At 37.3% G+C, this 22,681-nt stretch overlaps 1 protein-coding gene across 1 annotated transcript in view; it reads right to left on the bottom strand.

Annotated features, from left to right (window-relative positions):
* Positions 1–22,681, bottom strand: part of RAB3C (RAB3C, member RAS oncogene family) — a 114,826-nt gene that overhangs the window by 6,585 nt on the left and 85,560 nt on the right. Inside the window, exon 4 of the mRNA XM_039709934.1 lies at positions 3,069–3,193. Within this exon, the coding sequence (XP_039565868.1) occupies positions 3,069–3,193 (125 nt within the window). The remainder of the gene's footprint in view (positions 1–3,068; positions 3,194–22,681) is intronic.

The raw sequence follows: 22,681 nt of genomic DNA, 5'->3' as shown, positions 1-22,681 counted from the left end.
GCCTCAACAGTAAGTGAAGGATGATTCTGTTTGAAGTACGATTTTTTTTCTTCTTGATTTTGTTGGAAATTATTTTCAAAGCATTAGGAATCAAGAGAAGGAGAGAGGACAAAAGGAAGCAGGAATAAGAGAAAAATAAGGCCAAAATAAAGAAGAACAAAACGAAGGAGAAGGAGAAGGAGAAGGAGAAGGAGAAGGAGAAGGAGAAGGAGAAGGAGAAGGAGAAGGAGAAGGAGAAGGAGAAGAGAAGGAGAAGGAGAGGAGAATGTAGCTATGATCCATAGTGGTATTGCCAGTGTCATGTCATTGACAATAAATTTAAAAAAAAATCTTCAAAGCAAACAAGACAGATTCTGACCTCATAAAGATTCTGTAATTTTTCTTGAAGGTCAGGTCTGGGTTTCTAACTATTCTTTCATTCTTTCGTGAAGTTTGAGTAGTGCCGTGAAAAGGGTATGCAGATGTACCACAGGGTAGTTGTCTAGTTCAACAGTAATGAGACTTATTGTTGATTCATTGGAACTCCTTGTTTGGGTTACACACTTGAGAAATAAACCAGCACAGGTATTTAAAGAAATGAATTATTACACCTGGTTAATAAACTTTTCAGAGAGGTCAGGAGCCAAAAGGAGGCCCCATTTTCCAATAACACTATTCTCAACAGAACACTATGTTCCCCAGAGGGTTAAATTCCCAGTGCTCTTTTTGACCTTCTGAATGTTCACCCCAGAATTTCATGTGTTCATTTTCTCTTCAAATGATTTCAAGTGACTGCAAATAAACAAGGGCTGAAAATAAAACCACACTTGAGAAAAGAGGGTGTCAGTGTGTAGTTTTTGAACAGCACTCATGAATCTTATTGGCTTGTGTCTGTGATCAACGCTGTGTTCAAAGAGCCCACAGTTTTAAAATGTCTGGCTGGACAGAAAAATCTATATTGTTATTTTTAAAACTTGTCTGTTAGAGATATTATCAACTTACTGCCAGAGAAACAAAAGACAGTCCCATGTGTATAACACAATGGGTGCCCTCCAAACCAGCCAGCAAGGCCAGTGCACTTACTGCAGTTAAGGGAAAGTCTTTATTCTGCTGTTCCTGACATCACCTCACCCAGTCTCTGGGCAGATTTATGAAATTATTGCAGCTATACAGAAAACATGTAAACAATTGTGTGTGCAGCCTGACTACAGTAAATGACTAGATCAGAGACACAAGTTTTCTAATACAATAATCTGCCCTTGAGATAGCCACAGGATATATATCTGAGAAAAGAAACCCCCTGAGCAGATAAATATGGAAATAGAGGATAATCTTCTTCCATAAAGATTGAATTTTAAACCCCAGGAGTTAGAATTTGCTTTAAAGCCTGAAACATGAGTTTTGTTATCTATCTCATTACTCTTTTTTCTTTTTTTTTCAAGCATTTCTTATTACATCTGAGGATTCTTGACTGCAAAACATACAAAGTTCCTTCTTGTCTGGATAAATTCATGACCTTGGGGATGCCTTGTCAATTCATTGCATATTTTTTTTTTAATAGGAATATGGTTCAAGGAATAGAAATTCAGATTTTTTTATGTCACTTTAAAAAAAAATTCAAACTCTGTAGTGAAAATTTATGGTTGTTGCTAAACATTTCAGCACCTTGTCAAAATTCATGGTAAAAGTATACAGATAGATTTTTGGGATCTCTTTGTCCAAGGAATACACATTCCTATCTCCTAGTACAATAAGTAAACATTAGAAATGGGAAGAACATATATAGAAAAATATATAAAAATATGACAGATATATAAAAAATGACAGGTATTTCTGCAAAGATAAATATCTTCTGTTAAAGATTTGGTTGGAAGCAGTTTGAGAAACTCAATTCTTTACAAATATTGGTAAGTTTTTTGGATATAAGCTTCTGTTAAATATTTCCTGCCATCTTTCAAAGACTAACTTATAGTAATCAATGTATTCATTCAAGGAGTTCTTTTACACATATGCAACACTTATTAAGACAGATACAATAGGAAGGTATGTTACTTGATGAAATTGCTTACCAGGAAAACTAATTGTACAAGTGGAAAACAGTATTTTTTAAAAAATAAGTCATTGACCTTTGAATATACGCAACTTAAGAACCACATAATGAGATTAGATCCCCTATTAAAACATCCTTTCATCTACCTACCTATCTAGGGATAGTGACAAGGAGATCTTGGTTACACATATTTTGACCAGACTGAGCTTTTACCATACATAATTTTTAAAACAATAACAAATCCATGCCCATAATTTATGATTCCCTGTGCATAAATTGACCTCTAACAATGACAGAGTCTGATTTACACACCTGCTGAGCTTACTCTCCAGAGGTCAGGAAATTTGAATTTAAAAAGAGGTTGGGTAGTAGTATTACAATGATACTCTGGAGATTTTCCATTAAAGTTTGGCCATTGTATCTTCAAAAACACTTCATGGTATGAAAGGATAACATGGTTGTGTAGAAACAGAAACAAAAAATGTTCTCACAGCTTGGCAATTTTCTGTGTGTACGGAATTTGCTTCCCAGAGGGAGACTTTATGAAACAAGTTCATATCTACAGTTCTGTGAATGTACAGTAGATCAGTGGATGAAGTGTTAGCAGTGGGAGTTGAGCTGGACAGCAGCATATTTCCGTTCTGGACTATTGGTATTGCTAATTATAACCCAAATCTACTCAAGTTACAAAAAGGTCTAGTAAGCTTTTTATGCAATGTCTCCTTTCCTCTCTTTTGATGTTTTTTGTTGTTGTTGTTTGTTTGTTTGAATTTTAATTTTCTTTTTCTTTTTCTTTTTTTTTCTTCTTTTTTTTTTTTTTTTTTTTTTTTTTGAGGGGACAGCATTTAGAGTTTTTTGATTTACTTGTTTCCTTGCTCCATATCAAAAAGGCTGTAGAAATAAAATGGAAGCAGTGTGTGACTATTGCTTTACAATGAATGTGTCATGAACATGTAAATACAAGTAATGTAGCAATAAATGAAATTAATTTGTGCATTCTCACAAGCAACCACAAAGCTTTTGTTGTGTCATTTCTTACCAAGTTGCTCCGCTAAATGTTTTCCCCTCTCAGTGAAGATTACCCGTTCATCCTCCATGTCACATTTGTTGCCAACCAAAATAACCTGGGCATTATCCCAAGAATATGTTTTGATTTGAGTTGACCTTAAAAGACAAAGGGAGAGAGAGGAGTCAAAGCAAAGCAAATTCCCCTTCATTTCAAACAGTTGCAAAAAGACGAAAGAGACAGTACTGATTTTGACAGCTAGGCTAACAGGATTCTGTTTAATTACAGATTTCAAATAAACTAAGGATTATCTGTCAGGTATCACTATTACAGACATAGTATCAACACAGGTTTTACATTTGCTTGCTAAAATTAATATTTTCTCCTGCCATCAAATTCTTCCTTTACTTTTAGAAAGAAGAGATGATACTTTCTCCCATTTTCACATTTTAATACAAACCTCATAATCTAAAAACAGAGCTCTGAAAGAAAATCAGCAACATATTCATTTCTTATCTTTTACTTTTGAGATCAGGATGTAAATTTAGCAGCAAAACTTCTAAAATTTCACAGCTAGTCTGTCTTCCTTCTGTTGTTTCCCTCCAGCACATTCCTCTGCAGGTCTTTGATCTACCAGGTCAGCAAAACTTACATTGTGCATTAAACCATGGGCAGGGGCTGAGTTTGAACTCTGATTTATCTTCCATTAAATTATACAACCCTCAACCATGACTGCAGCTGAATGGAAGTGTCAGAGGCCTTAAAACACATAGGGACCATGAGTGCTGGTGGTGAAACAGCTCACAGTGCTTTCTTTGAATGCAAGCAGGGTGACTTGGAACCATACTCGTGGTGTCTATCAGTTTCTGCCTGCCACCTTTCTGCTGGTACCAGTTCTGCTCTGCAGAAGGAAAGCTCCATGGCTCCAGGCTCAGCCAAGAGTGATGCTGCTGGTTACCACCATCTGACTAGGAGCAGTGTGTGCCCTTGAAGGTAACACAGGATGCAGGAAACTTACTCCAAGCACTTATCTTTGTCTTGAGCTTGTGAGTCTGGCTCTAGGCTCAAAGTTTTTGGTGGGATCAATGATCAATGGAGAGAGCATACCTCTTTCTGCCAGCCTGTCCCACACCATTTCCTCCCTCCCTCCCTCCTTGGACAATACATGGTGTTTAGGAAAATGTCAATAGAATAGAAACAAACTTCTATTACTACACATTTATGAGAGGACACCCTGGAAAAGGATCTTGTGGCATATGATGGACTTTTTTTCTCAAAGTCTCTTTGACAAAAGATGAAGTAAAAAAATCTCTCTCCTAAATGTCTTGCTTGTCTGCATGGGTACATTCACTGGTGGCCCCTTCTCATAACACAGACATCATCTCTACTTATTGAGACCCCTGTCTGCAAAGTCTTACATTCAAAAAAAAGATCATGATCTTTTCTAATCTAGTCTGACAACTGATTCTGGTGAAAGACAGAAAATGGATCAAATCTCCCCAGCTGGCTTTGCTTACTGCAAAACCAAAGGGATGGCCGTGGGCAAAATCTGTTATAGCTATCTCTGTGACCCTGGGTCCAATGCCATTGCCTACAGGTTCCCTACATGAATCAAAAAACCTCTAGGCCACATGTGATGGGTCTGCAGTGACAGGCAGAGAAATGTAAAGGGGAGGATCACTGCTTTTAGGAATGTTGCATTTATCACAATCAAAAAAAGAAGCTGAGGCAAGTCCCAGACATTTTGCACTACAGATTATTCCCTTGGGCCTGACCTGATCTTTTCTTCAAGAAATAGACTCTGTGCTACTTTAAATCTATTTAATAGTAATTTGTGTAGGTGTAAGGTACTGTGACCAAAAAGAACTTCCCCATACACTTATATTTTACTAAAGATACCATTTCTCAGGAAAAAAAAAAGGACAACATGCATTCACTTTGGCAGAAATAGCCTTTTGGAATCCTGCTGAATGGTTAAGCAAAGTAGAATTATTATTGTGTTTTTTAACCCGAACTACATTTGTCACCACAGCAACTTTGCAAATACTAGTACCTCAAATGTCAGAGTATGTTAGTCCATTAAGGGCTCTAAAAGAGTTTAGGTCTGAACAATTATTAGCTGGGAGCCAATTTATTTCCTTCATGTCAGCAGGAAATCAAATACATTTCAAAAGCAAAATACACAGTAAAGATATTAAGCTTTAGAGAAGAAATTACTTACATAATCTGTAAAACTGAAATAGAATAAACTGATGAAGAAATACAGCCTGAAGAAATGTCATCACACAACTGTAAAGAGCATTCATTCAGCCATGTTTTGCAGAGTTTGCCTCCAGAGCTTTACATGAGTTTCTTTCATTAAGAATGTAAGGTCCCCTCATTTTACTGCAGCCAGATGTGATTTTTTTTATTCTACAACTACAAATCTGTGCATTACTACATTAAAATTCTTCTCATTACTAAAGCAACTTATTTTATTCATAGACATTATTTAGTCTGTCTTGCTTTTGTCTCGTCTTCTAGTTATATTCTTTTAAGTAACAAGAAGAGATCTTCCCCTTGAAAACAAATCCAAAGGCTTACATTTTGCAAACGACTTAGTAGTGCAAAAATATAACTGAAAATTAGTCAAATGTATTCACACCTAACACCACATAAGCAGAAGCTTGATTCCAAGGATATAATAGGCTTATTACTGTTTTGTTTTCTTTAAGAGATATAGTCCCACTATTGGCTTCTGTAGGTTTTGATTCCCACAACTCTCTTCGATTTTTTTATTCTACAACTACAAATCTGTGCATTCAAATTCTTCTCATTACTAAAGCAACTTATTTTATTCATAGACATTATTTAGTCTGTCTTGCTTTTGTCTCGTCTTCTAGTTATATTCTTTTAAGTAACAAGATCTTCCCCTTGAAAACAAATCCAAAGGCTTACATTTTGCAAACGACTTAGTAGTGCAAAAATATAACTGAAAATTAGTCAAATGTATTCATACCTAACACCACATCAGCAGAAGCTTGATTCCAAGGATATAATAGGCTTATTACTGTTATGTTTTCTTTAAGAGATATAGTCCCACTATTGGCCTCTGTAGGTTTTGATTCCCACAACTCTCCACCAAAGCCAACACGGAGGTCACTTGAAAAAAAAGAGATTTTGCTGTTCCTTGCATACATGACCTTCCAAATGACCGAGGCTTCTGATTAATCCAAAACACAAACAGTTGTTCTTGTAAAGAACTTCAGCTTCAGGAAGATTGAAGACATGAAAAGGCAAAGATGGTGTTTGCAGTAAGCTGAAAAAGACAGTTCTCATTCACTCTCAGCGACCTCGTATATGTCAATAGTAATTTACCCTGTAAGTCTTTCCCTTTCTAGTTTTATGGCAGGCATACAATCTGCATCATGCTTGAATTTTTATAATGTATGGACTCCAGAGGGGCAGATTAATGGAAGAGTGCAATGATCCATTACTTTCCATGATCAACACCATGCTTGTTCTCCCTGTACTGCAGCTCTACCAGCCCCTTGTCAGAAAAGAGCATTTGCTGAATGCAAACAAAAGCAATGCTATTGACTCATCTTAAAACAGAGAGATCTTCAAATAACTGCCCAGGCAAAAATGGCAGGGGGCCTGTGTGTGCTGTCGCTCAGCTTGCAAGGAATGCTGCACAGTGTGACAGAGTGGGGTTCAGGAACATGCAGCCCCAGCTGGCTGAGGCAGCTGAGATGCTGGAAGACAAGGTAGATAGCACAGAGCAATATGGGGGAGCTGCTCTGATGTCACTGCTGTGGAAACCAGACTGTTCACATTAGATTAGGTGATAAAAGCTTATCTGTACATACAAAAGAAGCACAGAGAGATTATGGCAGCAGAGAGAGCCCAAATAATATCCTGGCCCTGGCTGCTTTCAGGCCTGTTGCAGGAAACATCAGATTATCCGAAGCCTATGTCCACTAGCCTGGTGAAGCAGTAGTGTGCTAAAGCAGGTTACCAAATCAAGTCTCAGAAAAATACCTGGTTACCACATCCAGGGTTGTTCCAAGAAAGTCCCAGCCTCACTGTCCAGCATGAAACCCATCACTGCAAGTCAACACTGGAGGCTTATATCCAGGTGCCAGATCCAGGGGCAGCTACTGAGCAGATTGAGGTTATGAGCCCAGCTGATGGAGGGAGCCACAATGTGTATGTCTGCACAGATACATATTCTCATGAATGGACCACGATGCTGCACTGTTTTGATGGGGAACAGTGTGAGGATAATGATGCTTTTGGTGTTTGTGGGAGCACTCTGGGGGATCCTGGGTATTTTTGTCTGCAATGTGTTTGTATGGTCATACATATATATATATGTGTATTGTACCTTTGTGAGTTGTGTGCACATGGCCTGCTGGGAATAGATCTTCAACCTCACAACTCAATATATTTCAGGTTGCACCCACTGCTGGCATACCTTGAGTTTACTCTGAATATCCATTCAGATGATCACTTTTTACTAACTCATCTATGTCCAGAGCAAATATTCATATAACCTGGAATAGTCTCTAGTATATTTTCACCCACAGACCACATGGAAGGCAAGAAAATATATTCAGTAAAGGCATGTTCATAGAGTAAATATACCAGGAATATGAACTTTTAGTAACTTCAATCTATTCACCACTCTTTGGACCAAGTCCTCCAAAGATGCTTGCGTACCATAGAGAGGCTGATTTCACAGTCTTTTTAGATTAATTATGTAGTAAGTCACATGCACAAATAGCAAGATAAACACCTTAACCAAAATGCTCCAGAGAGGGCTATGAATAATGTTAATTCCAGCAAGTTCAGGAAACATGTTGTATTTGTTTTGATTTATGAAAGGAGTACTCAATGAACTGGGGTGCATCACCTTGCCAGGAAAAAGAAATAAAAAACCCCAAATCTATGCAAAAAACTTCAAACAAACCAAAACCAAATTAAAGAAACCTCTACCAAACTGGTGGGGGTTTTTTTGTGGGTTTTTTTTGGTTTGTTTTGTTGGTTTTTTTTTTTAATTACTTGTTTTGACTGTTTTTGTACTGTTTTTTGACTGCACTGATTAATCCTTAAAATTCTCCTGTCTTTATCTACAGCACAGTGACTGCAAAGTCCATTAGCTGAATTATTAGAGGTCACAGTGTAGTGGTGGGATCTCAGGTGGAACCAGGTTATCTATTCTTTTTCAGTTTATTTATTTGGTAAGAGGCAGTATCAGAGAAGAAACCATGAGTTTGGAGGAGTTTCCAAAAGTATTCAGTGTCCCCAGTTGTACTTCCTGCCTTTATTTGCTAAAGAGTGTGCCAAGTGTCCATGACTCGCTGAGCAGGAAGGGTTGCTCTCCAGCCTTGTCAAGAGACATAATTTTTCTTCTGTAATTGAAGCAAGCAAGGATCTGCTTCCCTCTTCCCCGAGTCTCCATCCTGTGATGTGGGACGACACACCACTGCCCGCTCAAACCCCTAAAACAGCCAGGGATGGTAAGGGGAAGCTCTGTCATTCACATATTTTCAAATGATAGAATTATGCCACAAATTTTTTCCCACCCTCCTTGTCTGTGAGGAGCTCTGACACATTTCCCATTCAAGCCAGCTTTTCCACGGAGTCTGAGGTCTCCTTCATACAATCAAGTGTTTTCTACACTTCAGTGTACAACATATGCTCCATTCTTTTTCCCACGCCCTCTACGTCACCTAAACTCATTATTCCCAGCAATACTGATAGGTTATGTACCTTAAGAATGCCCTTTGGAGTTTACCTATCCTCTCTGTCTTTCACACTTATCTTTTGGATATGGTGAAAGTGGGGCATATGTAGGGTTGTTCTGTATGGCACATTAAATGACTGCAATGCTCAGTCTTGATGGCCATTTGGAATCTGGCTCTGTACCAGCTGCTCTGAACTGGGTGCTTAGACCGTGCTGCAGGCAGGGCAGGGAGAGAGGTGGCCTCAGGCTTTTCATCTGTTCTCCAATAAACAATCTAGTATTAGTGGGAGACAAGCTTCAAAATATATATAAACCTACCAACCAAAACTCCAACTCAGCTCTCTAATTGGAATTTTGAAGAGAGTACTAACATTAAAAATTTGAAGCAATCTTAGCAAAAAAACAAGACAAAGTGTACTGGTGTCCTTGAATACTAGACTTTTTGTGGCCATGGTTATTGACATAGCAGGGATATACTAGAAATAATTAGTAATAATGTCACTAACAATAAAAAGAATATGCTAATGTTTGCCAGATTTTAATTGAACTGATGAATAGCTGGAGCCATACACAGAAATAGTACCATCTTTAAGAAACTGCTCAGGATCTTTCCTCTTCTAATGACAAGGAAAATCTGGATTTTTGCAACTTTTGAAATTTTTCTACTTGTTTCATCTTTCTGGTGTGCTCTACCTGCAGGCCATAAAACCTCCAGGATTGTGGCTAATACAAATAGTTTTATCTCTTCCATTTATGAACCCCTTAATAATTATTGAAGCCATTACTGAAAACCATGGGAAGCAATGGATAAAGGAAATAATTATCCAAAAAAAAGCTGATGTAGATGAATATGTGACCAGAATGAGGAAATTGCACCTCAATCATTCTCAAAGCAGGTTTAAAACCTAGTGGACATTCTAGTGTCTTCACTTCTCTCCAGAATTCATGACATATTGAATTTGTGATGTTTATTTTCAGTGATGGCACTGGCACCCACTGACTACAAATGCTTATTAACATATGATAGAGAATAGACAAAAACATCCCAGCAACACAGAGTACTGAAAACGGATGGAGAAGAGCAATGAAAGGGGGACAAAAATAAGGAAAATAAACTTGCCGCACCCTTAATATCACAACATGGGAAGAGAAAAAGGATGTGGGGAGAAGTGGATGTGCTAAGGATACATTCACTGTGGATAGCTTGGTAAGCAGGGCAGTTCGAGCTGCAGATCTGGGGAGAAGTGGATGTGCTAAGGATACATTCACTGTGGATAGCTTGGATCTGCTTCCTGCGGAAGCAGGGCGGTTCGAGCTGCAGAGTGTACTCTGGGTGGCAGGAGCTCAAGGAAAAGCAAACCTGAGCTACTCTTTGCACAACGAAAGGCCCAGGAACCTGCGGTGTCAGCCAGGTGATTGGACAATCAGACACAGCAGGAACTGATGACCCCAGACTTTAGAGATCTTAGGCTCTGAGGGTATAAAAGCCCAGCACATCTTTATTAGGTGTCCCTCCTCAAAGGCACCAGCTCAAGTTGTTAATTTGTTGCTGCACCATGATTAAACTTTTTTAAGGATACAGATGTCTGAGTCTCTCCTGTGGATGTCTGAGACCCTGTTATGGGAAAGGTAGGAGAGCCAATGAGGACACCTGGTCTGACTGTGGGAGTGTGGGATGTGTAGGGAGTCAAGCATGGCACCTGCACGGTCACTGGAGCCACCTTGACTGTGGGAGTGTGGGATGTGTAGGGAGTCAAGCATGGCACCTGCAGGGTCACTGGAGCCACCCGCTGTGAAGAGGCTTTGGTCCCAGCCCAGGTGGGGCAGGTGTGGCTCCTGGATGGTTGGACAGGAAAGTTTCCTTTACACAAATAATAGCAAAAATGGGATACATCAACCCTTCCATGCTTGCAACAGAGCAGGATATATGAATGTTGCCCAAGACTGACTGTATCTGATGTGTCAGTTGTTTTTTTTATACAGTACTGTGTTTTATATCTGGATTGAAGGGCAAATGAAGAAAAATGCCTTATGATTGTGAAAAAACCCCATAGATATTGAAGAAACCAGAACAATGTTAATTATTCACCACCTCTTCTGACAGGCTTTATCTTCCTTTTGCAGAGCCAAAGAGTGCACACTGTGCAAAGAAATACTACACATTTAACCTTTCATTAGAAGATAGACTGATGATGCAGAAGCTGCATGACAGGTGTGACACTAACAAATTTCTGGTTCATTATCAGCTAGAAAGCTAGTCAAAATGCACATTACCCAGAGCATCACAGATTTTTGTTGTTCTGGATCTACTTTAATGAAAAAATCCTTCACTACAAGCTTTTGACGCCATGACTTCATTTTAGAAAAACTGGTGTTACATTTCAGTTTTGACAGGCTGTAAAGATACTCAAAATTAATCCAGTTCTTTTAGAGATAAAACTGAGCTGATCTTTAATATGTGTATTTTTATAACCTTATGCAAGAAAATACAACCTTTTGCAAAAAGTTTAGTTACCTACAAACAAAAAAAAGAAGATAGAAAGCAGGGATAACAGTTAAGACGTAAGAGCTGATGTTCTTTGTGTGTTTATGACATTTATTCTTATTTATTCTTATTTATTCTTGGTGATATTCCGTTACCATAATTGCAATGGGGAAGTATATACTTACCTAGTGATGTTCACTCTGGGTCTGCATTTAGCAGATTGCAATAACAACTGACATAGCATTGATAATCACACTATTCTGTGTGGTAATTAGGATGAGAAGTAAGGCCTTATAGATGTTCATCAATCAGAATTGTCTTTCTAGTCAACCATCTCTAGCTGCTCCTGCTGTGCTTGTGGAAGTGTCTTCCCATCCAGAGTTCCTTGCTGAGTACTTTATTGAGTTACATTTCACCTTTCATGTAATGCACAAATATTTTTTAGAAGAGTCCATGTGTTATCTTTGGTGCCTTTTCTGTACAGTGCTGTTTCAAATAAGAGCACCAAGTGTCTGTTATTGTCTGAAAATTATTTTCTGACATTAAAATTCAAATCCATTGGATAATGATCTGTGATGTCAAATTAATATATTGTTGGCAAAAGACATTAAGTTTAAACTCTATTTTTCCATACTTTACATAACAGAAGATAATAAAGTTATCTTTTACATACTTTAGTTGGAGTTACAATGAAGGACCAAAAGCCTACTGGGTGTACTCAATTTGTGTTAATCAGATTGTAGGTGTCCTCAGTTTTTGCATCTTTGGCACAATCTTTACAAACTGCTTCTTTCACAGCTGTCAAATACACCTTGAAACTACTTTTCAATACCAGTGTAGCAAGAGCTCAGTATGAAATTATTGCATTAATAAAAATAAAAAAGACTGTGCTCTAAGTTAGTACTATATTCTCGACACCTCCTCCCCAGTACCTCCTGTGCTTGAGTTCTGATTGCCTTCTTTAGACAAAAAGCTCTCCAGGTGGGCTGTTTTCCTGTACCTACACAGTCAGCACACCTCAGCCCTAAGCAGAGTAACCACACTCAGTACACCTGGCACTGCACACACTGCAGACTGTTTTGTCACAGCGACAGATAACAGAGAATTTGTGGAGGAGTTCATGACCTAATCCAAGGCAAGGTGGGCTTTGGCTGAAGGTATGCTGAACTCATGAAAAAGAGTAAATTCCTTGTCAGTCAATCTCATTTCTTCCTTTTCTGGTGTGTAATACATACTGGCTTCACAGGCTTTTTGCTTAGAAAAGTAGAATGGATATTTACCAAAAAAATGAATAATAGATAAAAATAGTGTGTTAGACACTAAGGGCAAAGAGATCTTCCAAGGAACGTCCTTATATTTTTTGTCAAGATAAAGCAATATAAAGTACATCTCAATATTTAATTCTTATTAACAGGAGTACAAAATCCTCTCTTGCAACAAGGTTTACTTATGGGCAGATCAACTAATATAGCACATTTTTCACAGTAGGACACATGTTAATGAAGAGTTTTTATGTCATGTATAATGCCACAAGCTGTGTCATATTGTGGGAAGTGATTTAACAACTCGCCACACAGACAAAAGGCTGTACATTTTAATTTTCTCCCCACTGAGAAACCCACCATTAAATTATCATACTTCAAAGCTGCTACCACACATGCACAGTGAAAACAATCCAAAAAAAAAGGGATTTGAAAAGAGATGGAAAAAACTCTTTATAGGAAAATAATATTCATGGAAACAATAAAAAAACAAAATACAGACTGCACTTGCACATCTTTTGATTATCCCCTTGTTTTCATGTTCCAGATGCTTCCACAAAATGAGTCTGTTTATCACCAATTTATGTTGATTGCCCAGACTGTCGCTGGAATTCCAAGTAATGACCCTAATCAATTCAACTGATCCTAACTCTGGAATTTGAAAAACAGAGATATAAAATAAGGGAGTTATGAACAAATTTACTAAAACAACTAGAGCATCTGCTTGAGTATATTGCACTTTCAAGTAAATGAGCAATTAGCTGTCAATTTTTTTGCTTGGTATTTTGTGATTTTATATAGAAGAATATATATAAGGGAACTGATACAAACAGATACATATGTACATATGTATATATATCCTCATTTTCTGTTTTCTTTCTTACACTGATGGGCTTTTGATAATATTTTAAAAATACAGCTAAGCAAGTCATACTGATGCTGAACAAGTTCTTTTGGTCCTAAACTCTTATATCAAATACTTTCCTCTTCACTGCACCTACAACAGTCCCCTAACCCAGGACTGCACTACATACCAAAGAGGCTTTTGCACCTGGGATTACTGATTAGTGTCTCATCTCTAGCCCCAAAGAGCACCTACCCAACAGTGGCATTTTGGGTGCAGTGAAGTTCTTAAAGGCATGGTGAAGTTCTTTTGTTTTATACCAATATTGAGAGATTTTTAGCAATCATTGAGGTGAATCACACAGAATTATTTATTTTTTCATCTTTTCTTTTAAGTAGAAAATGCAGATTCATATATACAATATATATGGCAAGTATCTGCCAACAGGACATCCCTATTTTAAGGAAATTCTGATTAATCAACTATCAGGAACTCTGAGTTGACCCTGACTTTTTTCTGTCAAATCTCATTATGAAATGCATTGCACATTTGTCTCTCTCAATCCCTTTCTACCTATTTCATGAGGAATGACTTCCAAGTTTCTCTCACTTATCAAATTCACTTCTTTGGATTTCATTTCCTCTATTGTTTAGCTTTCTTTTTTTTTTTTTTCAAGTTTAAATGAGCTGTGCTATTATTTCTCTTATGTCCAGTTGTCTTAGATAATTTTGGTTTATATTTCTCATTTGGTATTTTGCATTAACTTTTTCAAAAACAATTCAGTCTTATATGAACATAAATTGAGTCCTGAAATGCCTGTGTTTAAGTATGAGAGATGAATTGAAACAAATCATACCTAAATGTAATCACTGAAAAATCCTACCAGGTTATTGAAGCCACTTGTGATAAATTATCATCACCTATCCTTCTTAAAGATTCATGAAGCCTGCAAGTATCAGAGCAATCATGTGAATTATTTTACTTCTTCTTGATAAGAGACAGCATTGTTTTACTAAAACATCAAGGATGTATTTCTTCTGTTACTATTATTTTACACAAAATTGATATAAATCCTAGCAGCATTTTCTCTTTAAGGTTGTTTACCCTGTTTTTCTCTGGAAACAAAGGAATGGAAACATTCAAAACTATACTGAGGCACTAAATTTTGATTCTTCCACTGTGTCCTTGCAATCCTACCTCTTTGGGAGTAATTTCCCTGTGTGGCTAAACACTTGTAAACACAAGGGATTTGAGGTCCGAAATTTTGAAATGTGACCTAGTTTTCAGTTCAACACATGAGTTTCTGACTCTTGTCACACATACCTGGAGCTGGATTGGCAAAATAGCAACTATCTTTATCTCATGGTTAACTGATGCTAACTGGTTAACTTGTTGAGTATGAGTTCTGCAGTGGTACTGGGGGTTTTGGGGGGGTTGGTAGTTGTTTGGTTTTTTTTCCTTTGAGGTCATGAGGGTAAATTTTTAATTTGTCCGACCATATTTTGTTTTGGGGTACTGCTGATCAAAATTCATTTTGTGAGGGCTGCCACTAGCCAAAGACAACAGTAAAAACCATTTCCCTGTCTACATCCTGTCTGGCACAGGGTGGCAGGATTGTCTTGCTGACTCACACTGCAAGCAAGTAAACTGCAGGTTTATTTGTGCTGACTCACAGAAGATGGAGGGGGACTTCAGATTTTATTTCTAGGATTAAAAAGAAAGTGAGGCATTTTTTTTAGGGGAAAAAAATGGGTTGTGTATTCATGCAGAATATCAGTAATGCTGCTACATGATTCCCAAATCAAAAGACTGGGTTTATAGATACATATATATATATGTATCTTTTCCTCTCAAGCCCTAGCTAGTATATATTTGGGATTTTCTTCTCCTTCACAGTTCTGCAAACCAAAGTATAGTGTTTTTCCCTGAACCCAAAAGCCTGAATATTGCAGAAGTTAACAGAAAGACATGCAGGCATAAATATAATGTCCTAATAAAACATGGAGATTGGATGTAAAACTGCTTAACACTTGAAAACTCAACACAGTGGCATTTCAATAAGCTAGAGCCCTCTCCTAGAGCTTATGTTGAACTTTCAAAAATTAAAGTTTATCTTACTTTTCCTGAGGTCTTTAAAGCATACTGTTTGAACCATGTCCACTAACATATTTCAGGTTACAGCTTCCTTCTGCTAAAACCAAAACAAAACAAAAAACAAAACAAAACAAAACAGTTTAATTTTTTTTATTGGGACTTTGTCACTGACTTCAGTGGGTAAACACCCCTCTAAGAGGACAAAACCATGTTCATTAAACAGGTGTTTGGCTAGGCAGTAATCTTGGTATGGAAAGATTGTCAGGACAAGCATCAGAAAATAAAAAAAAAAACATCAGCAGAATTGCTCTGTATTGTGGAGTAGAGTGAAGTACCATACTGAAAGACCAAAAAAATAAAACATGTCCTATGTATGGCCAGAAATTAATGTCTGCAATTTGAAACAAGTAATTGTGAATGGATGAGCTGGTCACCAGGTCTTTATAAGGTATGGAGAAGAGGAAGAAGGAAAAATGCTGGGCTTGGCTTGTGGCAGACTCTGAAGTCAGCTGAGTACACCTCTGTGTGCATGGCAGAACTGTGGAAGGGTTTTTGGAAAGCAAGCTCCTGCCATTTATCCTCCTTTCATCACTTGATCCCTTTGTCCAAAATTGTGCCTCAGTCACAGGGAGCATGTTTGGGGGAACAACCCCGCGTTTTCCTACACTGACCGGCAGAGCTAAGAAAGATTGAAAGGGAAGAGCACAAAATCTGAAAAGCCAGATGGTATTAAACACCAGGTCCCACAACAAAGAGAGGCTTTGGCTGATGTAATGTAGAAAAATTCCTGTATTTCAATGAAGTTGAAATCTGCATAGCAACATTTGAAAGTGAGGTCTGTGTTGTTCACAGATGAATGAGAGGTTACAGCAAACCTGGCTTCATTTATATGTGCCTTTGTATGTATGCACAGTATCTGCTGGGATTAGAGTAAGAAATCATTGGGTGTAAAACATTTACACCTCAGAAACTTTAGCTAGCCCTCACTGTCTTCATAGCAATGTGTGCTGCTCTGAACCCATTTAACCCTGTAAGCAGGGCGGCTGCTGATCACAGACACTGACTGAAGTTGAAGTGGTCAGTTCCTTCAGTTTGGCTCTGCCAAATTTTGCTGCAGTGTGAGGGTAGATTTCCAGGTTTAACTAAGGCTTCTAAAAGGTCACCTCCAGATTGTCCTCTAAAACAAAGACTTAGTTGATAGCTCTGCTCACAGACACAAGGTGCCCTTGCTGAGTAGGCTTTTGTACAATGGATTGTGGATTTTCAGACTGGGGAATTGCCAGTGGGACACATCAAGGCATGAAGAAAAGATCAATGGTGATCTTTTAACACACACACACACACACACACACACACACACACACACACACACAAAAACCAAACCCAAAAACAAAAAAACAAAACAAAACAAAACAAAAAAAAACCAAAAAAGAAAAAACCAACAAAAAACACCCCCAAACCACCAAAATCAAAAAAGAGAAGAAATTTCAAGAAGGTCATACAGTCTTATGAAGGTTTGTGTTCAGACACAAATGATGACTACCTCTCTCAGACAGACAGTCTATATAAATGAATTGATTCAATCCAAGGCCAACTTGAAGCATGTGAAGATGTGGGAGGTTTGGGAGGGGAAGCAGAATGCAACTGAACTACTACTTCAATTGCAATGCAATTGAACTACTCTCTTTTCTTCAGAGCCACAGAGCCCCTGGAGGACATGCAGAGTACATTCAGAGAAGCAAGGCTGGTCTCATGGACCTAGTGCTTCTCATGGCAGCCCCCGACCTCTAGGTGAGCATTGATAGCTTCAGTCCTCCACTTGGAAAAAGAGAAAATAATTTGAACAGCAAGGCTTAAATCTGTATCCTTCTTTCCCATTTGTCACAGCAGTACTGAATAGATCAATCAATAGAACAAATTTTGACTTTTTTCTCTGGATGTCTGGCAGGGGAAGGATTTAGAATGGAAGAGAGAATGTGACTGAAGCAAATTATGAGTTATCTGAAAGCCATTCAGTTTAAAAAGGGGTATGCATGAAGAGATACTAAGTGATAATCAAGTACCATTTCTCACATTTGTGGCAGATAATCTCTGAAGGCTCTGAAGCACCTCACTGCACTTAAACAATTTTGAATATGAAGGTAAACCACGTTAAAAAAAAACAAACTACTGAAAGTGACACAAAAGGTCCTATTAATTTTTTTGAAAATTATATGTAACATATTTATGTGTCATGTGTGAATAAGTGAGGCTGAGAGAAAAAATAGATAGCCTTAATCTTGGGACAAATATGCTCTATTTTTTCTTAATATAATATGATTGCTAAATTAGGAAATATTTTTCCCCTCTCCTTAGTTATTCCTTGAAGGTTTTTCTAAAATTTTTGAATAGCATTAGAAAATCTTCATTGCACTCTAAACAATGGCTGCTTAAAGAGGAATCTGATGAATTAACAGTAATAAACATAATTAAATAGCTAAAAGTAGAATATACTTAATGTATTAAATTCTTAATATAACCAAACCTCAGTTTGCTGATTCTCTTCCCACTTAGTTAAACATTGCAAAGATAAATATTTAAAAGCAAGATAAATTAAGAACATGCTCTCAGTCAGTGTGAGGGAAAAAAAAAAAAAGAAGCAACCTTGAATATAAGCAACTCACCTGAAAAGCAGAGAAATACAAGAAGGAGGTAGCTGCTGCATTGCATACCAAAAAGGAGTTGGGCCTATAGCATATATATAAGCAATATGCACAAAGCCATCTTTGGCTGCTTGCAGAAGAGAGGCAGGGGTGCTGCAGGAAGATACCACAGAATCCTTATATGGAAAGAAGACAGTGTGGCACAGCATGCAAAGCAGGATGAATTAAATGTGCTGATTAAATGAGCAGCTTGCTTCTTTTACTTCACTGAAGTTCAAAGCTTTCTAGCCAACCATTTTAAGCATACCTAGCAATCAAATAAATGACTTATGTTATAAAAGCCTCATGCAGAGAAACAATAGGTAATGCACAATTGATCCCTACAGGCCTCTATCCCTCACCTTTGTTCAGGGTTCTAAAAAGAATACATAATACATTCTAATGCAGGTATAAAGGCTAAAAGGCTGAGAGAAAAGAGACTGGCCACTACAACAGCATAAAAGGAAACTGGGGACAGTGCCCTTTATCCTGATTCTGAAAGATGGTGCAATCAGCTTTTTTCCCAAATCATACCTCAGGTATGCTGCACATTCATTCCTTGTGTGCATATCTTTGGCTAAAAGATTAATGGTAAAACAGTCAGTGTTGCTTGCCCTGTAAAGTGTCAGTCTGCAAGCATCAGGACATGTGGGCTCTAATTTTGAATGTAACAGGGTGTTACTGCTTCCTGCAAATTCATGGCAGGGAGTAAGGTGGCACAGGTAGTCCCTAGGCCTCATTATGAGGAGCAGGAAGTCTAGCACCTTTGATCAAAGAGGTCAAAGAAAATGCAGACACATCATAACTCTTCATTCAGACTAGGACAAGAGGAAGAGAAGTATTTTTGTTTGTAATCTGAAGTATTACTGTATAAACCAGTACTGACCGATGTTGATTGTAGTGTCCTAAGAGGGTTTGGTTGCAATGTATACTGTGCTGCAATACTAAGTTGATGATATTTTCAGAGAAAGAACATCTAGAATTTAGAGTCATGCTATCCTGAGCTGTGAATTTGGCTGTTGTGTTCTGCTAAACTAGCTTGGTTCTTCAAGTGTCTCAGTATGGATTTATGAATTATCTTTGGACTATCAATTAGAATAGATCCATTTAATCCTCCATTTAATCTTGCCCACAAGCCATGAGAAGAACTGCAAGCTTCTCATTTTCCCAGCTTCCTGAAGGTCTTTAGCATATTGTGTGATATTTGGACATCAAACATCCCACATATATGATCTTGAAATGATCTTGATAGGACCTGGCTCAATCTTTAGGTACGAAACAAAACAAATGGAAGAAAGATTTTGTTCTTTCTCTGAAATCCCAGATAACTGCTACTGGTTGGAATATTTCTGTATGAAACCCCTCACATTTCTTATATGTAAAGATACCACCAAACCTCACCTATGACATGAGACAGAAGCCTGGACTGGCAACATGTTTCATCATTGTAATAGTAACCTCCAGACATTCTTCCAATCTGTCTTTTGTAAAAAAACCAGCATTACATTACCCTCCTTTAAATCTCTGCTGATAAATAACCTGTGCAGTTGTGTCCCTCTTCAATGAATAGCCAATTGGCATGCTAGGACTGAATTTATTACACTAATTCTTACTGTTTCACTGGCATCCTTTGTTTTTTCTGTGTACTTGTGCTCATGCTTCACTCAGACTCTTTTAGTCAGATTTTTTTTTATTTTTTTTTTTACTAATGTGCAGTGATTAACATAATGGTATGTCACATCCTACATCAGACTTGAAAATAACAAAGAGAGCTTCAACCACTGAAGAAAAGGCCAAGGACTAAGCCAGACTGCAGGTTAGAGCAAAGCACATGGAAGTACAATATAGTATTGGTTTGTAGCTGTCTTGTTCCTAGGAGCAAATAGGAACAAGAGAGGTAATCAGAGCCAGATGCAGATGCAGGAGGAAGATGGGGGAATTTCATGTACTGACGCACATGAAGAACTGTGGCTCTTGCTTGCTTCTGTTGTGTTCATGGAAACAGGACACTTCATGAGTACTTGTAAATGGAAGAGTTATTACACCTGAATAGGGAACAAATCTCTGCATCACAGAGAAATGGCCATGCTAAAGGCTGAATATAAGCATTGTAGGGTGCTTATGTAGACATCATAAAATACACATACACACACTCCCTAATTTGTAGCATTCTAAAATGTTGATAATAAAAGCAGAATGTAAACTCTTGATATTTATTGTGCTTTCTAGGATGCTATGTCAGATTCTACAGGATTAAATAGAATAAGATTTCTTTTGTACATAAACCATGACAGAAAATTTATATGCAGTTGAAGAACTCTAAAGAAATTCATAAAGCTCAATAATTGTTTTCCTATTAGTTATGAACCATTTCGTTGACACAGTTTCTTTGGACTGTTAAAATTTTGAAACTTTTAAAAAGAAGTTCAAGGATTTGGACAAATGAAACCGCATTCACCTAGGTATTTTTCTGCTGGAAATTTAGTGTAAGAGACTAAACATAATAGATATTTTCTTAGATATTTTCACCCACAGCAATATATAAACTTAACAGAGGATGAACTATAGATCTGGCCTATGAGCTGCTTGAGTGCTGTGTTGTCCTGCTGAATTGTGTACAGCAAAAATATAAAGGAAGGGCAGTTAAAATAGGCAATGCAGGGAAGTAACATCTCAGGCTATTGCAGATGTTTGTGCAGTAAACCCAAGTAAATTACTAAAGTACAAGCCCTAAAATGCCATTATCGAATGAGAGCTGGATAAGAAACACAAGACAAAGAGAAAATATTTAATTTGGTGTAAAAAGAGCAATAATGTCTCCAATTTTACTGTGAAACAGTAAAAAATAACATTGTGAAAAACAACATAAAATGAAAACATATGGAAAATTCCTGATTAGATCGTCAGGATGAAAAACGACTGAGACATTTCTGCATGAGTGAAGGAATCAAAATGAACGGACAGAGTCAGTGTTACTAAAATTCAGTGTTTATAAAGTTTAAAACATGCACTTTAGAAGGGATAATCTGTACTACTGACTTTCTATAATGAAATCTAAATGAACTACAATCACTTAGAAAAAGTGTCAATTGTTATTGTAAGGTGCCTTAAAAAACCCAGTGTTCAATACGGTGCAGTAGTTAAATAACTAAGCAAGATTCTAGCTGCATGCATAACATGGTTGAGAATGCTAAAAAAAATCCTCTTGTCCAAGGTCATTAGCCAGTTTCATGGGTTTGTCAGCAGTGTTCTTTTGGGTGTTTCTGGTTTTTTTTTTGTTTTTTTTTTTTTTTTTTTTGTTTTTTTTTGGTTTTTTTTGGTTTTTTTTTTGGTAGGAGAGTACCTCATGTATTTTTGATGCAGTTTCTTTACATACAAAAAATGTGCTCAAAGATGAGGTCACAATAGAAACTAAATTGGAGATATTAATTTTTCTCACAGTTCCCAAATGTCATAAACCCAACCTATTGCCAAAAGAAATCCTTACTCAAAGAACTCCTGACATTTTATTGGAGGTCAAATCTTCATAATTGGAGGTGGAGGGAGTGTTTGTTTTGGCTGTTTCTCTGTCTTCTGTCTTTAAATACACAGAACAATCTCCATCTTGCCTAAACTGAGATATTTAGTGTAAAAGCTCAGTAGTTCCAATACATAAACTTTTTGCAGAAGCTTGCTCAGAATAGTCCATCTGGCACCAAAAAGTATAAATAAAATCAGCCTTGAGATACAAACAAGACCTGAGAAAAAGCACACTGTATGACATGGAAATTGGAATTTTTGTGTCCCGTGAACTGTTAATGTCCTCTGTATCTGTAACAAATGACTACTATATTTGCATTAAATATTGGTTAAAATAAAATAATTTAGCAGTTTTACTGACAGAAGCATGCCTTATTCTTTCTGAAAATTGTTCAGCTATTTTTCAAGTTTTCAAAAATGTACAAAAAAAAATCGTTCTGTTGCTTTAGAGTGGAATTAATAGCTGAGTGTAATGCAGATGCCTGGTACTTGGACGAAAGACTGCTCTGGGGTTTCAGGTGTCTTAGCTGCAAGTCAGAATTATGTCCAGTTTAGGGCACATGAGCACAAGCCAAAAATCTTAATTAAGCTAGCTTGTAACTGATGGATGGAAATAACACCAACAAATAAGAAATTAAATGTAGCAGATGGAAACCAAAACCCAATAATTTTATCCAAGAAAAGCATATAAGACTTAAAAACTTATAGGCCTCAAAAAAAAGTAGTTGATTTTTTTCCAGACTTCAGCATTTTACATGGCATGAATACGTTTATTCATGTTCAATATATAATTTTCCCATTAAATCTGATATCAATTGCCAAACAAAAAGTGGAGATGTCTACTTAGGCAGATAATTAAGTAAATCAAGGTTTTCTGACAAATGTAGATAATAGGGATGTTTTCAACCCCCCATTGCCAAGTAGTTCTTATAAAAACCCAAACCACTGAAGGTACAAGTTTGCAAATAACTGTAGATTAATAGAAAAGGATGTTTAATAGTCTTTGAATCCATGCACGGCAGAAACATGATAT

This window comes from Passer montanus, unplaced genomic scaffold (assembly GCF_014805655.1).
Source record: "Passer montanus isolate IOZ18808 unplaced genomic scaffold, ASM1480565v1 scaffold22, whole genome shotgun sequence".
Taxonomy (NCBI): Eukaryota; Metazoa; Chordata; class Aves; order Passeriformes; family Passeridae; genus Passer; species Passer montanus.
The sequence above is the reverse complement of the archived record's forward strand: the minus strand, read 5'-3'. Positions and strand labels throughout refer to the sequence as shown.